At 42.8% G+C, this 16,426-nt stretch overlaps 1 protein-coding gene across 2 annotated transcripts in view; it reads right to left on the reverse strand.

The window, feature by feature from the left end:
* KIF6 (kinesin family member 6) overlaps positions 1–16,426 on the reverse strand; it is an 811,696-nt gene that overhangs the window by 578,717 nt on the left and 216,553 nt on the right. For both annotated transcript variants that reach the window (XM_029592929.1, XM_029592928.1), the window contains exon 4: positions 11,920–12,067. In XM_029592929.1, coding sequence (XP_029448789.1) covers positions 11,920–12,067 — 148 coding nt within the window. The remainder of the gene's footprint in view (positions 1–11,919; positions 12,068–16,426) is intronic.

Genomic DNA, 16,426 nt, shown 5'->3' on the forward strand with positions numbered 1-16,426 from the left:
CCCGCAGGTTATTTAAGTCATTTGGGGGGGTTCGGGAGGGTGGGGGATTTAATTTAAAGGGTCGGGGGGGGGTTTTTAGGGGGTTTTAGTGTGCCGGCTCACGATTCTAACGATTTATAACGATAAATCATTAGAATCTCTATTGTATTGTGTTCCATAACGGTTTAAGACGATATTAAAATTATCGGACGATAATTTTAATCGTCCTAAAACGATTCACATCCCTACTTCCTAGTGGAATCCTTTCTTGAAACTAAAGGAAAAAGACATCCTTTGACAGTTCAAGAGATTGCAGGGTTAGCCTCTCAATATCCAGGCAGATAGAGCCAGGGACCTGATGTTGGGATGATGCAACCTGCTTTGATCCTGTGTGATGATATCTGTGGAATTCCCCAACCTGATTGGTTCACGGATGGACACCTCCCTGTCTTAGTCAAAAGGGAGCTATGGAAATCATGATCCCTCAGTCTTCTTTCAGCTTCACAAGAGTCTTCATAACTATGAGTACTGGAGCACATGCAGGCCTTTTCTCCAAACCAGAGCAAAGGTATCTGAGGCTACTTTGCCCTGTGTCCGCTTCCTGGAACAGAAAACCAGAAACTTTCTGTTCTGAGAGGACACAAACAGATTCAGCACCATTGTGCCTTACTCATGGTTTGCTACAACCCCCCCCCCCCCCCCCAAGTCCAGGGACCATTCGTGTGGTTCTAGGATCTGAGTCAACCTGTCCATCAGGACATTCTCCATGCCACCAGATACTTGACCCTGAGAATCAACCTTTAGGAAAGGAAATGGCCCAGTCCTACAAACAGACATTCCCAACACAGGAGGAATGATTCCATATCTATCTACTTGTTGATATAGAACAATGATTCTCAACCTAGTCCTTGGGACATACCTAACCAGTCAGGTTTTCAGGATATCTGCAATAAACATGCATGATATAGATTTGCATACAATAGAGGAAGTTTGTACAAATCTACCACATGCATATTCATTGTGATTATCCTGAAAACCCAACTGGCTAGATGTGTCCTAAGGACTGAGTTGAGAACCCCTGATATAGAATATCTCAACTTTATTGTCCATTTGGACTAGGACTATTTTGTTGGCTAACCAAATCTCTGAAAGACTTAGAATATATTGAACTGCCCTCAGCTCCAGGAAGTTTACCTGGTGATGAATGCTTTCCTGAGCAAGCCAGAAACCCTAGGAACATAGCCCTTCTATAGGAGCTCCCCAACCCAGGTTGGAAGCATCCATGGTGAGGACAATATTGATTGAAAAAATTGGAATTGTCCTGCCACCAGGACAGGGAGTCCCTAAGTGGTTTTATGAAATGGATGCTGTCGCGTAGACATAAGAACATAAGAAATTGCCATGCTGGGTCAGACCAAGGATCCATCAAGCCCAGCATCCTGTTTCCAACAGAGGCCAAAACCAGGCCACAAGAACCTGGCAATTACCCAAACACTAAGAAGAACCCATGCTACTGATGCAATTAATAGCAGTGGCTATTCCCTAAGTAAAATTGATTAATAGCCATTAATGGACTTCTCCACCAAGAACTTATCCAAACCTTTTTTGAACCCAGCTACACTAACTGCACTAAACACATCCTCTGGCAACAAATTCCAGAGCTTTATTGTACGTTGAGTGAAAAAGAATTTTCTCAGATTAGTCTTAAATGTGCTATTTGCTAACTTCATGGAATGCCCCCTAGTCCCTTCTATTATTCGAAAGTGTAAATAACCGAGTCACATCTACCCGTTCAAGACCTCTCATGATTTTAAAGACCTCTATCGTATCCCCCCTCAGCCGTCTCTTCTCCAAGCTGAACAGCCCTAACCTCTTCAGACCTGGAGTGGCCTGCAGCTACTTTGATCTGAGGGTCCATTAAGCTCCGTTCCTATGAAGACATGCCAAGGGAGTAACATGTACAGTTGATGCCATAAAGACTAACATACTCAACATGTCCCATGAAGATGTCTGCAGACTCATTTGGATCCATTCCACTGCAGATATCAAGACGACAGCCCCTCTGTTGTGGAAAGAATGCTTTTGTTTGAGTCATGTCTAGCTCCATCGTCCCATATCTTATCACTATTCCCCTTCTCCCTCCTTCTTTTCTTCCTTTCTCATGCTCTCTGTGGAATGAAAACTATATCCAAGAAGCTTGCCTTTATTCATGACCTTTTTACCTCTTGTTCTCATCTCCTTGCCTTAACAGGGACCTGGCTTTCCCCTGAGGACACTGCTTCCGTTGTTGCTCTCTGTCATGGAGGTTATCTTTTCTCCCGCACTCCTCACCCGGTAGGCCATGATGGTGGTGGTGTTGTTGGACTGCTGCTCTCCCTCTCCTGCAGATTTCAAACCCTTCTCCCACCTCAATCCCACTCTTTTTCTTCCTTTGAGGCCCATTCCATCTGCCTATTCACTCCACTATCTCCCTGGGTAGCTGTCATTTTATTTATTTATTTATTTAGGTACTTTATATACCGTCGTTCCAAAAGCAGATCACAACAGTTTATAAAAACAACATTCATATTCTGGGTCAACATTCGTATTCTAGGTCAACGCAACATCAAATACATGTTAAATAGGGGCTAGGACAGTAGTTTGTAATACTTAAGTTCCATTTCAATAACCTTCACATAGTAGTCAGTGAATTGTCATAATACACTTTATATCACTCATTACACCAACATTATGTTATGCCTGTTGGTCGCAGACGGCTGCGACCACGAGTACTTACTTCCTAAACTGCTCTCCTGCCCTCCCCGGGGCTGCTCGCTGCATGGGCCTGCCTACTTCACCACGTTCCGTGGGACTTCTCTCGTCGGCATGAACGCCACTACTTCCTACTCCGACTCCAACACCAGGCCTTCCTAGGCACGTGCACGCATGTCACAGGCCATGCCTTTGAAGCCTCTTCGGCAGGAACCTCAGGGGTGTCCCTGTTTGATGATGTCATCGGTCTCCCGTATTTAAACTCCACCTTCGCCCCCAGCAAGCCGACTTGGCAACAAGTTCCATCTGTGGTCTGAACCCCTGCCTTGTGTTCCTGAGACGTCGCCTTCTGCCTCGCTCTTGGACCTTGTCTGGCACCCGCTCCTCAAGGGTCAATGTGCACTCCTACAGGGACTCGCTCCCATGGCTTACCCTGCTCATCAGGCTGGCTTTGCACCTCTTGGGTCCTACTCTGCATTGGCTCCAGCTACTCTGGTCTCCATTCGAACACCGCGACAACCTGTGAGTTCGTCTGGCCTTCCCCACTCCTTGGGGTTGTGCCTGTGTCCTCACCAAGACTGGCTGTGCTTGCCCGCTCCTTGGGCCGCGCTTCTATTCAAGAGACTACCTAATACTGCCCCACTCCATGGGGCTGGACTTCAGCTTGTTCCTGTCAGCTGTCCTGCTCCTCGGGTTAGTGCCTCTGCTACACCGCTGGCAATTCCTCTGCTCTCCAGGTTCCTGCCTACGTCAGCAGCTGGGTTCGGGATCGGACTATCCTACCCCGTGGGTGGTCTATGTCTCTTACCTACGTCCACCACGCTGCAGCTCCGCCCCTCGGGGCTGACCTCCCAGAGATCCTCCTACTTGACCATCCCTATGCCTACCGCTCCACAGTTCACCTGGCGCCTTTCTCTTCAGGGACACACTCCAAGAACACCTACAGCCTACCACCCTACGGGGGTTATCTCTTGGTCCCTGGGGCCTCTCCATCACTGTTCCTAGAGCTCCCCGATGTGCTAGTACCTCACCTCCTGATGGTGCGGACCTGTGGGGCTCCTCCCCACAGGCTGTAACAACTCGCACCTCGGGCCAAGGGTCCACATACCCGCAAACACATTATCTATGATTTTTGATAGTGAAGTTATCTCCATATTGATATTTAAGTTAAATCATATGCATTTTTGAAGAGCAATGTTTTCAGTTCATGTTTGAAACTCTTTCTTTCTGTTTTTATACGTAATGTCTCTGGTAGAGAATTCCACCACTTGGGACCTGCTTTGGAAAACATTTGGTCTCTTATTTGTATTAGATGTGTACTCCACGTTTTAGGCACAGTTAATAGTCCTTTGTTTTGCAATCTTAGCACTCACTGTGGTGTGTATGGTTGAACTGTCACTCCTATTAAGCAGGGGTTTATGTCGTTGATGATATTAAAAATTACTGTTAATACTTTATAATGAATTCTGGATTGTACTGGCAGCCAGTGCAGTGCTATCAGTGAGGGGGTGATGTGGTCAAATTTCCTTGTCCCTAATAAAAGTCTTGTTGAGGCATTTTATAATAACTGCAATGGTTTTAATAGTCCTAAAGGTAGGCCTACTAATAGGGAGTTGCAGTAACCTATGTTTGAAAATATTAGTGCTTATAAAACAGTGCGGAAGTCCTGTTATGTTAGTAATGGTGTAATATCCTCAGCTTGGAGTATCCTGTTTTAATTAATTTGCTTACGTTCTTTTTCATTGTAAAGTTGTCATGAATCTGTATTCCTAGGACCTGTACTTGATCTGAGGGTGTAATGTTAAAATTAGCGAGGTCTAGAGGTGGCGGTTTGACTATAGAGGAGATTCTCCTTAACCACACGATTTCAGTTTTTTTTTTTTGTGCTTAATGTTAGTTTCAGCTGAGATAGTTCTTATTTATTTATTTATTTAAGGTTTTTATATACCGGCATTCATGAAATGATCACATCATGCTGGTTTACAAATAAACAGGGGTGCAATAAATACATCAAAAACAGAAATAACGTGTCGAAGAAAGCAGTTACAATTAACAAGGACTATTGAACTGGAATCAGAGGAAATAAAGATAGTTTAGCAGAGACTAAATTATATACAAGGAGAAGAGGTACAGCTGCTGTGTTGGATATGTTGATGGCGAGGTGCATTAATTTAAGTCCGGGAAAGCTTGCATAAACAGCCAAGTCTTGAGTCTTTTTCTAAAGGTTAGGAGGCAAGGCTCTTGTCTAACATCGGGAGGGATGGAGTTCCATAACAGTGGGCCAGTTGTGGAGAGGGCTCGATCTCTTAAGGTAATGTGACTAGTAGTTTTAGTAGGGGGTACATGGAGGGATCCTCTGTATGCGTCTCTGGTAGGTCTTGTGGAGTTGTGTAAGCGGAGAGGAAATTGTAGGTCAATTGTGGTGTGTTGATGGATGATTTTGTATATCAAGGATATGGATTTATAGATGATTCTGAAGTGAATTGGTAACCAATGAAGGTCTTTTAGAATTGGGGAAATATGGTCTCTTTTCCTGGTGTTTGTTAGTAAACGGGCTGCTGTGTTTTGTACCATTTGGAGCGGTTTGGTGTAGGAGGAAGGGAGACCAAGTAGGATAGCGTTACAGTAATCTAACTTTGAGAAAATAATTGCTTGGAGGATTGTTCTGAAATCTTGGGCGTGGAAAGAGAGGTCTTATCCTTTTTAAAACTTGGAGTTTGTGGAAGCAGTTTTTTGGTCGTTCTGTTGATGGAGGCTTTGAAGTTCAGCCTGTTGTCAATTATCACTCCTAAATCTCTCACTTGTGTGGTTGGTGGGTTGGTTGGATGAGAAGTGGGTGAGATTGCTGTTCTCTGGAGATATGAGTAGTATTTCGGTCTTAGAGGAGTTTAGTACTAGATTTAGGCTATTGAGGAGACGTTTGATTTCTTGGTGGCAGGATCCCCACCAACAACAACTCGAGGGTTTTCGAGTATGAGCCTTTGATGGGGATCAGGATCTGGATATCGTCTGCGTAGAGAAAGTGTTTTAGGTTGAGGTTGGTGAGGAGTTGGCAAAGTGGTAGAAGGTAGATGTTAAAGAGTGTCGGGGATAGAGAGGAGCCTTGTGGGACTCCTACGGATGAGTCATGGCGTGAAGATTCTTTGTTCTGGATTTTGACCTTGTAACCTCTGTTGCTGAGAAACGATTTGAACCAAGATAGAGCAGAGCTGGAAACTCCTATGGCAGCTAACTGGTTGATGAGGAAGGAACGGTTGACGGTATTGAAGGCTGCCGAAAGGTCCAGAAGGACCAGCAGAAAAGATTGACCTTTGTCGAGACCCAGGATGAGGAAGTCTGTTAGGGAAGTAAGGAGGGATTCAGTGCCTAGATTGTATTGTTGTATTGCCTTCATGTATGTTGACAGTGTCGATGCAGTTTTTTTCAAATGATTTGGCTAATGGAATGTAGAACTGTATGTCATCATTGATTCTTAGTTCCACTAGTAATGTACACAGAGGCAGCATATAAATGTTGAATAGTGTTGCCGAGATTGCTGAACTCTGGAGGATACCTGTATTGTTTGGGAAGGTGTCAGATATGTGATTGCCCAGTCTGACTTGGAATGTCCTATCTGCTAGGAAGGAAGAGAACCATTTGAGAACATTTCCATCTATTCCAGTTTTTCTCAACTGATGGCATAGCAGGGTATGGTCCACAGTGTCGAAGGCTGCTGTTAAATCAATTAGTGCCAGGATATAAGATTCATCATTGTCAAACCACTGTAGTACAGGGTTCATTAAAGAAATGGAGTACAGTTTCTGTTGAACATTTTTTTCTGAATCCAAATTGGTTTGGATATAAAATACTATTGTCTTCTAGGTGGTTTTCCAATGAAATAACACTGCTTTTTCTAGGACTTTTTGCGATAAAAGGCAAGTTGGATATTGGTCGATAATTGTCCAGTCGTCAATCTTGCCCTATTTATTTTTTTGGATAAGTTTAATCACTTCTTGTTTTGCCACAGCAGGAACTAATCCTTCTGATAGCAAGTGGTTGATTATGGTTGTAATTGTTGGAGTGATTATGCTGTGTACTATTTTCAGGGAACACACAGGGATTGGGTACATTAATTTTTTTATTGATTTGGTTAATTTCGAGTTTAGTTACTATGTCGAATGTGTTCCATTTTGCCTGCCCATGTTTTTCATCACGTTCTTTTGTTGGTGAGCAAGTGAAAAATTGTATTTTTAACCTATTTATTTATTTATTTATTTCAGATTTTTATATACCGGCATTCGAGACAGCAGTCACATCGTGCTGGTTCACATAAAACAGGGGTGCATAGTAAACATAACTATAACAATGGTGTTGAAAAGGCAGTTACATATAACAGGGTGATAAGAACTTGGCTGAGAAGGAAGAGAAAGGAAAGGTTATTAAAATTCACACAGGTAAACGATAGAAGATAAGGATGACCATGGTGTATTTGGAGATTAGTAACCGAGTTGGAGATTAGTTAACCATGTTGGAGATTAGTTAACCATGGTATAGTTGGAGATTAGGGGAAGCTTGGCGGTGTTCTATCAATTGGTGTCCGGGAAAGCTTGTGTGAATATCCAGGTCTTTAGTCTTTTTTTGAAAGTTGAGATGCATGGTTCTGTTCTTAGATTTGAGGGGATGGAGTTCCATAACGGTGGAATGGCAGTAGAGAAAGCCTGGTCTCTTAGTGTGCAGTGTCTAGTGGATTTGGACGGTGGTACCTGTAGCGATCCCTTGTATGCATCTCTTGTCGGTCTTGACGAATTGTGTAGTTGGAGAGGGATCTGTAGGTCCAATGGGAGCCAGTTGGTTGATGTTTTTGTATGTGGTAAGAATGGCCTTGTATATTATTCTAAAGTGTATAGGTAGCCAATGGAGGCTCTTTAGAATGGGGGGTTATGTGGTCCCTTCTCCTGGTATTTGTCAGAATTCGTGCAGCTGCATTTTGCACCATCTGAAGCGGTTTGGTGTATGAAGCGGGAAGGCCAAGTAGGATGGTGTTACAATAGTCTAATTTTGAAAAAATGATTGCTTGTAGAATGGTTCTGAAATCTTGGGCATGGAAAAGTGGTCTAATTCTTTTCAGCACTTGTAGTTGGTAGAAACAGTCTTTGGTGGTTTTGTTAATAGTGGCTTTGAAATTCAGGCGATTATCAATTAAGACTCCTAGGTCTCTCACTTGTGTGATTGTTGGCGTGGCTTGTTGTGCAGAGGTGATGGTGCTGTTTTCTGAGGCGATGAGCAGGAGTTCAGTTTTGCCGGAATTTAATACCAGGTTCAGGCTGGTGAGGAGGAGTTTAATTTTTTGAAGGCATTTATCCCAGTAAGCCAGAGTTTTTGCGAAGGAATCCTTAATGGGTATCAGGACCTGGATATCGTCCGCGTAAAGGAAGTGTTTGAGGTTGAGGTCGGTGAGAAGTTGGCATAACGGTATAAGGTAAATGTTAAATAAAGTAGGAGACAGGGAGGACCCCTGTGGGACTCCTACTGACGACGGGTGTTGAGAGGATTCTTTGTTCTGTATCTGACCTTGTATCCTCTATTGCTGAGAAATGATATGAACCAAGATAGAGCTGTGCCTGAGATACCTATGGAGGCTAACTGGTTAATGAGTAATGAATGATTAACGGTGTCAAAGGCTGAAGAAAGGTCCAGTAGGATCAGTAAGAAGGCTTGACCTTATCGAGGCCCAGGATGAGGTGATCTGTTAAGGAAATGAGGAGGGGACTCCGTGCTTAGTGTTTTGCGGAAACCGTATTGTGATGGGAAAAGGAGGTTGTTTTCTTCAATGTAGTTTGAGAGTCGGGTGTTCACCAATTTCTCCATAATCTTGGCTTATGAAGGGGAGGTTGGCGATCGGACGGTAGTTGTTTGGGTCATTAGGATCTAGATTAGGTTTCTTGAGTAGTGTTTGAGAGAGGCCAATTTTAGGTCATCTGGGAAAGATCCTTGCGTTAATGAGCAATTTATGATGTCTGACAGGGATTGGAGATGGAGTCAGGAATTGATAGAAGCAATTTCGAGGGGATGTGGTCCCGAAGGGTGAGAGATGGTTTCATTTTCCGTAGTATACCTTGGATCTCAATGGAAGAAGTGAGTTCCAGTTCTTCTAAACGGGAATTTTTGAAGGCGGTCTGATGTGGTGTTTGAAGTAGAAGCAGTGTTTCGGGGGCAGTTGAGTTAGAAGTTTGCTGATTTTGTTGTTGAAAAATAGCACTAGTTCTTCCACTTTAGATTTGGCTTGGTTTAGAGCGATTTCTGATGGGTTTATTTGAGTGAGGTTAGAGATGTAGCTAAAGAGGGCTTTAGCGTCGAAGATTAGGTGGTGGATCTTGGATGCGTAGTAGTTCCTCTTGGATCTTAATGTATTGGATTTGTATTGGTGAAGAGTTAATTTATAGGTAGATAGAGTGATGGTGCATGGGTTTTGCGGCCCATTTAGCCTCATTTTGTCTTAGCAGTAGTTTAAGCTTTCTTAGTTCTAGGGTAAACCATGGTTGCCTTTTGGAGGAGTTGGGGGTGAGGTTTTTTTGTTGTTAGAGGGCATAGCTTGTTTGCTATCGATTCCGTGATGGTGTTCAAGATCGAAGCGCTGAGTTCGGATTGGTGTGAAGTCTACTTGGTGAAGAGTGATGATAAGTGATTGCTAAGATCTTCTGTGGTGCATGTTTTCCTGTAAGTGAAGCAATGTGAGGGTATGTGAGATTGGACTGGTATCTTTTATTGAGAATGAGGAAGTTATGAGGGAGTGATCTGACCATGGTACCTTCGTGTAGGTGGGGTGCTGGACCAGTTTGATTGCCTGTATTGACGAAGATAAGTGTCTAACGTGTGTGTGTGAACACACAGGGATTGGGTACATTAATTTTTTTTATTGATTGGTAATTTCGAGTTTAGTTACTATGTCGAATGTGTTCCAGTTTGCCTGCCCCATGTTTTCTTCACGTTCTTTTGTTGGTGAGCAAGGTGGAAAATTGTATTTTTTAAACCTATTGATGTTATCTAACAAAGAAGTGGCATATTCATTGCAGGAATTCTTTGAAAAGTAGTCGTTACTCGATAATAGAGGAAGATGGGTCTTTGATGAAGTTTTTAACAGTTTCGAAGAGTAATTTGGAATTAGTTATTAACTGAAATTCCCAGAGAAAAAAAAAACTGAAAAAGAAAGTCCCTAACTAAGTCATATACAAAAAAACTAGGGGAGCTAAAGAAGTACTCCAGAAGAAAGGCAAAAGGGGGATATATAAGTTCAGTAATTTCTCACAGTCCTTTTAAGTGTCCTTCTCTTCATCTTCATATGAATACCCTCTTGTCAGTGAACTTTTCATTCCATGTAAAATGCTTCTTTCTGGTACTTTATTAAAAGCTTGCTAGATGTTTAAATGTTTGTATTTTTCACCAAGAGCTTTCTGCAGAGGTTATAAGAGCCAAAACAATAGAATTTAGGCATGCATGGGACAGATACAGAGTGACCTTAGTGGCAGAGAGAGGGAAAAGAACAATGATCAAGTAAGACCTATGACAGCACAGTAGGCAGATACAAATTTCCTATATGAAAATAATGTTCTTCAATAGAATATATTAATTTTTTGGCCCGGATATTCAGGGCCACTTAAGTGGCGATCTGAATATCCGGCCACATACAGTGGCCTCCACTTAGCTGGACAACTACTTATTCGGCCATGTATTTATCCAGCTAAACTGTGGGTGGAATAGGAGCAGAACATGGAAGACCTACTTATCCAGCTAACTTAGCTGGATAATTAGCCATATAGACTTAATCTGGCTAAGTTAGCAGGATAATTTAGACCTGCTACTGAGCATGTCTAAGTTAACTGGATAAATGTATCCAGCTAACTACAAGTTATCCAGGCAAAATACTCTAATTATCTGGCTAACTTCCCTAATCGGATAACTTTTATAGAAACATATAGAAACATAGAAATGACGGCAGAAGAAGACCAAACGGCCCATCCAGTCTGCCCAGCAAGCTTCACACATTTTTTTTTTCATATACTTATCTGTTTCTCTTAGCTCTTTGGTTCTATTTCCCTTCCACCCCCACCATTAATGTAGAGAGCAGTGATGGAGCTATAGACTTTTATATGTCCATTTGGTTTCCCTTCAACAAAATGCTGCAGGCAGGTCTTAGAAAGAGACCTTGATATTTATCTCTGATATTTCACAATTGAAGAGTTTAATGTATTTATTAACATATCCATTATGAGTTAGAAAATATCACTAATGATCAATTTATATTACATAAATGTGTACAAGAAAAGTGAAATAGGACATAATTAAATGTAATAATAAATTAACAAGGGTGAAAGAAATCATGTATAGGGCAAATGAGCCTATCTACAATAAACCAACAAACATACGGGTGAATTTTTAAAAGGCCCTACGCATGCCAAAGCTCGGAGATATGCACGTGACTTGGCCTGGCGCACGCCACGTGGATTTTAAAACCAGCTCAGGTACGCACGTTATCTTCCGGAATGTGCATAAAAATGTTTCTCACCAAAAGGGGTGGGGTGTGGGCTGGTCTGGACGGAGCGTGGGCGGGCCAGATCTGTAGCATGAATCCAGCGTGTTAGTATTTATGGGGTCCCGTACCACATAACTTTACTTTTGCTGTGGTTAGCCTGTAAGTCATGTAACAAAAAAAAATACCTAGTTATGAAGGGTTTTAGGAGTTGGGGGTAACAGAGTGAAAGGGAGGCAAGTTAGCTAGGAGATTTAGGATGTCCTCTCCTTTACTGGGGTGAAGCAAACTGGGAAAAAGGCCAATTGTGCTGACGCACGTACCTAATAAAATTCCCCCTACTTATGCACTCGAGACGGCAATTCGCGTGCACATTGCGCACATCAATACAAAATCGTGCGCGCATACATGTGCGGATAGCTGATTTTATATAACACGTGCCCATATATGCGTATATACATGCATATGTTATAAAACTGGCGCATCCATGTGTGCGCGCCGGCAAACGTGCATACGTGTGCACGCTGGCGGGTCTTAAATTTTACTTCACATTCATTTGCAACTAACAGATGTGGGAAGTACTTGAAGGCAATTTTTAGAGGTGGGAAAAGTCTCTGAAACACAGTAGTTAAGACTACAATTCAATCCGAAGGGAAATGATCCCCACTGTCAAGTTTCTGTACCTTTTGTAACTGCTGAAAAATGAACGACAGGGTCCTAGGAATGATGCCTCGGTCATTATATCGCTCAGCTCCGCCTGTGATGGTGAATGTCTTGCCACTTCCTGTCTGCCCGTATGCAAAGATTGTGCCATTGTAGCCAGCAAGAACACTGAAAATGGGAAAAAAAACAGAACATTTCCTAAAACCAAAGCAGGTACATTTTCTATTGACAACCAAGTCTTGCATCAAGCTCTTACGGATATCAGAAGGCAAGAATTTTTACAGTACAAACTATTTATTTATTTATTTATTTTCGAAAATAGCTCCAGGCAGTTTACAAACTCTTGTGCTTAGGAAGTCATTAGTGTGTTGAAGAGTATTATTCTTGTTACTAATATTGAATGGCATGCACAAATATCTCAACTAATTTCATTTCACCTTGTTAAAGATTTGTACAATATATTTTAGGCAATTCACCATTGATTGCTTTTTGTTTGCCTTTTTTAAACCTATGCTCCTGCTTCTTTGTATTTCCAGCTCTATCAGAAACAGGGTTGGGATCTGGCACCCTGAGCCTTCATTTCCCCCCATTGTACCCAGGCTAGTCCTTACAGTGACAACCCTAATCTGGGTGCCATATACCAGGGCAACTCCTAGAATGCTGCAGTCACGGATCTAAATCTGGCCACTAGGTGTTGCCCTCAAGCAATGACCATGACTTCCCTGTCTAGGAACTGCAAACACTGCCTCTGTAGCATCCCCTGTGCCAGCCGACCCAGGAAGTGGAAGACCCATCTCAGAGACTGAACCTGGAACCTTCCAAATGGCAGTGAACAGCCCTTGCCACTTGGGCCACTGGACTGACCCTGCTTTTCTTTGTTTATTAATTGAAATATCAGTACTTCAGATCCGCAGTAAACAAAAAGAGCCATACTTTACAATTTCCATGGAAAAGTGTTTCTTACACCTATGGACACTCCTAGCCTCCAAAATTTGTTGGGTATGTCCCGCAGACAAAAGAAAACAGCGGGGGAAAAGTCAGCCGTACAAGAGGAAAAAATGGTGCCGGACAAATCGGTGCAAGCTGAAGTGGTGTCAGAAGTACTTCTCCAAGAGCTAACAAAAGCCATACTTGTAGCCCTGAAGGATCAACTTCAAAAGCTACAATCCTCACTTGATGAACATGAAAAATTTGAAAATAGTCAATTGGCGATATCTGCCCTTGACTCTAAGGTGGCTCAACATGAGGAAAGGCTCGGTATTGTAGATATGGAGGTGATGCAGTTGAAAAAATAACCCGTGAAATGGAAACTAAAATGAATAATTTGGAAAACCAAAGCTGGAGAAACAATGGGCCGGATTTTAAGAGGTACGCACAGGCGTACATTTGTGCACACAACCCGGCACGCACAAATGTACACCCGATTTTATAACATGTGTGCACAGCCGCGGCATGTTATAAAATCCAGGGTCGGTGTGCGCAAGGGGGTGCACACTTGTGCACGCCGAGCCCTAGGGGAGCCCCGATGGCTTTTCCCTGTTCCCTCCGAGGCCGCTCCGAAATCGGAGTGGCCTCAGAGTGAACTTTCCCCCCACCTTCCCCCTACCTAACCTGCCCCCCAGCCCTACCTTAACCCCCCCTAACCTTTATTGCATAAGTTGCGCCTGCCTCTGCCAAGTGCCGGCACGCGATTCCCCCGGCACGGCCGCTGTGCCAGAGGCCTCGGTCCCGCCCCGCTCCGCCCCTTTCACAAAGCCCCGGGACATATGTGCGTCCCAGGGCTTGCGCGTGTCGCCGGGTCTATGCAAAATAGGCTCGGCGCGTGTAGGGTTTTAAAAATCTGCCCCAATATGCACATTTTAGGTGTCCCGGAGTCTCTTCAAGGTGCAGCTTTGGTGCGATGGTATGAATCATTGTTACTGGAAGCCCTCAGGATGGCAGGTATGGAACGACTGATACTATTTGAGAGAGCACATCGAATTGGGCCTAGCCCCAATGGCATGCTGAAACTGCACCAGGCGCTTGCCAGATACCTCAATTTTACAGATAAAATGCAGATTCTTAATGCGTTTCACAAAAGAAAAAAGCTGCTCTGTGAGGGTAATAAGTTGCTGCTATTTCCTGACTTCTCAGCAAAGAGGACAGCGGCCGGGAAAGAGATGACACCATACTGCTCCATGTTGTTTAGTAAGTGACGTGAAGTTTTTACTTCAATATCCTGCTAAACTCAAGGTGTTCCATAATGGAGAGACTCAGTGTTTACCACTAAAGAGGAAACGAAACGGTTTGTGGATCTTCTACAATAATGCTGCTGGAAATCAGTTTGAACTGAATACTTTGCTGTCGACAGCTGTATGGCAGGGCATTTGGCAGGGATCTGATATCTACAAGGCTGCTCAATGGTGTATACGGTGAAATCATGCTTTGGATCTCTTTGTTGATATTTGAGGAGATCCGGTATGTACTGAACTCAGTAGACTCAGCTATAAAGCTGCTTCTGCTAATCATACAGCAAGTGGTTTTCCCTTCTTGCGAGTTGACTCAAAGTTTTTCTTCTTCACTATTTGCTGGTTTTCAGAGCCCTGGGGACCTGTTCAAGGATTTATTTCTCAGTGCGCGAGAAGAAGACGATAGAAGATATGTGCTGAGCCTTCGGCAGGTGAACCTGGGATTTAACTTTCGGTTTGAAAGTTTGTTCTGACGGAAGGGAAATGCTTGTCTTTGTGATTTGTATGAATGGAACAAAGTCAGCATGGCTTTACCCAGGGCAAGTCTTGCCTCACAAATCTGCTTCACTTTTTTGAAGGAGTTAATAAACAAGTGGATAAAGGTGAACCGGTAGATGTAGTATACTTGGATTTTCAGAAGGCGTTTGACAAAGTTCCTCATGAGAGGCTTCTAGGAAAAGTAAAAAGTCATGGGATAGGTGGCGATGTCCTTTCGTGGATTGCAAACTGGCTAAAAGGCAGGAAACAGAGAGTAGGATTAAGTTGACAATTTTCTCAGAGGAAGGGAGTGGACAGTGGAGTGCCTCAGGGATCTGTATTGGGACCCTTACTTTTCAATATATTTATAAATGATCTGGAAAGAAATACGACGAGTGAGATAATCACATTTGCAGATGACACAAAATTGTGCAGAGTAGTTAAATCACAAGCAGATTGTGATAAATTGCAGGAAGACCTTGTGAGACTGGAAAATTGGGCATCCAAATGGCAGATGAAATTTAATGTGGATAAGTGCAAGGTGATGCATATAGGGAAAAATAACCCATGCTATAATTACACAATGTTAGGTTACATATTAGGTGCTACAACCCAAGAAAGAGATCTAGGTGTCATAGTGGATAACACATTGAAATCGTCAGTGCAGTGTGCTGCGGCAGTCAAAAAAGCAAACAGAATGTTGGGAATTATTAGAAAAGGAATGATGAATAAAATGGAAAATGTCATAATGCCTCTGTATCGCTCCATGGTGAGACCGCACCTTGAATACTGTGTACAATTCTGGTCGCCGCATCTCAAAAAAGATATAATTGCGATGGAGAAGGTACAGAGAAGGGCTACCAAAATGATAAGGGGAATGGAACAACTCCCCTATGAGGAAAGACTAAAGAGGTTAGGACTTTTCAGCTTGGAGAAGAGACGACTGAGGGGGGATATGATAGAGGTGTTTAAAATCATGAGAGGTCTAGAACGGGTAGATGTGAATCGGTTATTTACTCTTTCGGATAGTAGAAGGACTAGGGGACACTCCATGAAGTTAGCATGGGGCACATTTAAAACTAATCGGAGAAAGTTCTTTTTTACTCAACGCACAATTAAACTCTGGAATTTGTTGCCAGAGAATTTGGTTTGTGCAGTTAGTATAGCTGTGTTTAAAAAAGGATTGGATAAGTTCTTGGAGGAGAAGTCCATTACCTGCTATTAAGTTCACTTAGAGAATAGCCACTGCCATTAACAATGGTTACATGGAATAGACTTAGTTTTTGGGTACTTGCCAGGTTCTTATGGCCTGGATTGGCCACTGTTGGAAACAGGATGCTGGGCTTGATGGACCCTTGGTCTGACCCAGTATGGCATTTTCTTATGTTCTTATGTTCTTATGAGTTCTTGAAAGATATTACGCCACTAGAGATGCTACTGGTTTACAAAGTAGATGAGTCTTCAGGAGGGAGTCTGAGCTGGGGAATTCCATCTTAACTATTTGCTTAAATCTCTGTAAATTATCTATGTCAAAAGGTATCACATGACTACCATCACTTTTTGTACACTGAATATTGACAGCTTGCATTCTTCAATAAAAAGGAAAAAAATGTTTACAGATCTGCAAAAACGTAAAATTGATGGGTTTTTGTTTTGTTTTTTTTAATAGGAAATCCATCTTGAAGACCCTGAACATCAGAAATTACAAAGGGAATGGCTGAGCCATTCTTTCTACTCTTCTTTTAATTCTTGGCAGAGAGAGGTTGCCATGTTGGTTGCCAAAGGTGCTCAGTTTGACACAGAACAAATCTTAACTGATTCA

Source organism: Rhinatrema bivittatum, chromosome 3 (genome assembly GCF_901001135.1).
Source record: "Rhinatrema bivittatum chromosome 3, aRhiBiv1.1, whole genome shotgun sequence".
NCBI lineage: Eukaryota > Metazoa > Chordata > Amphibia > Gymnophiona > Rhinatrematidae > Rhinatrema > Rhinatrema bivittatum.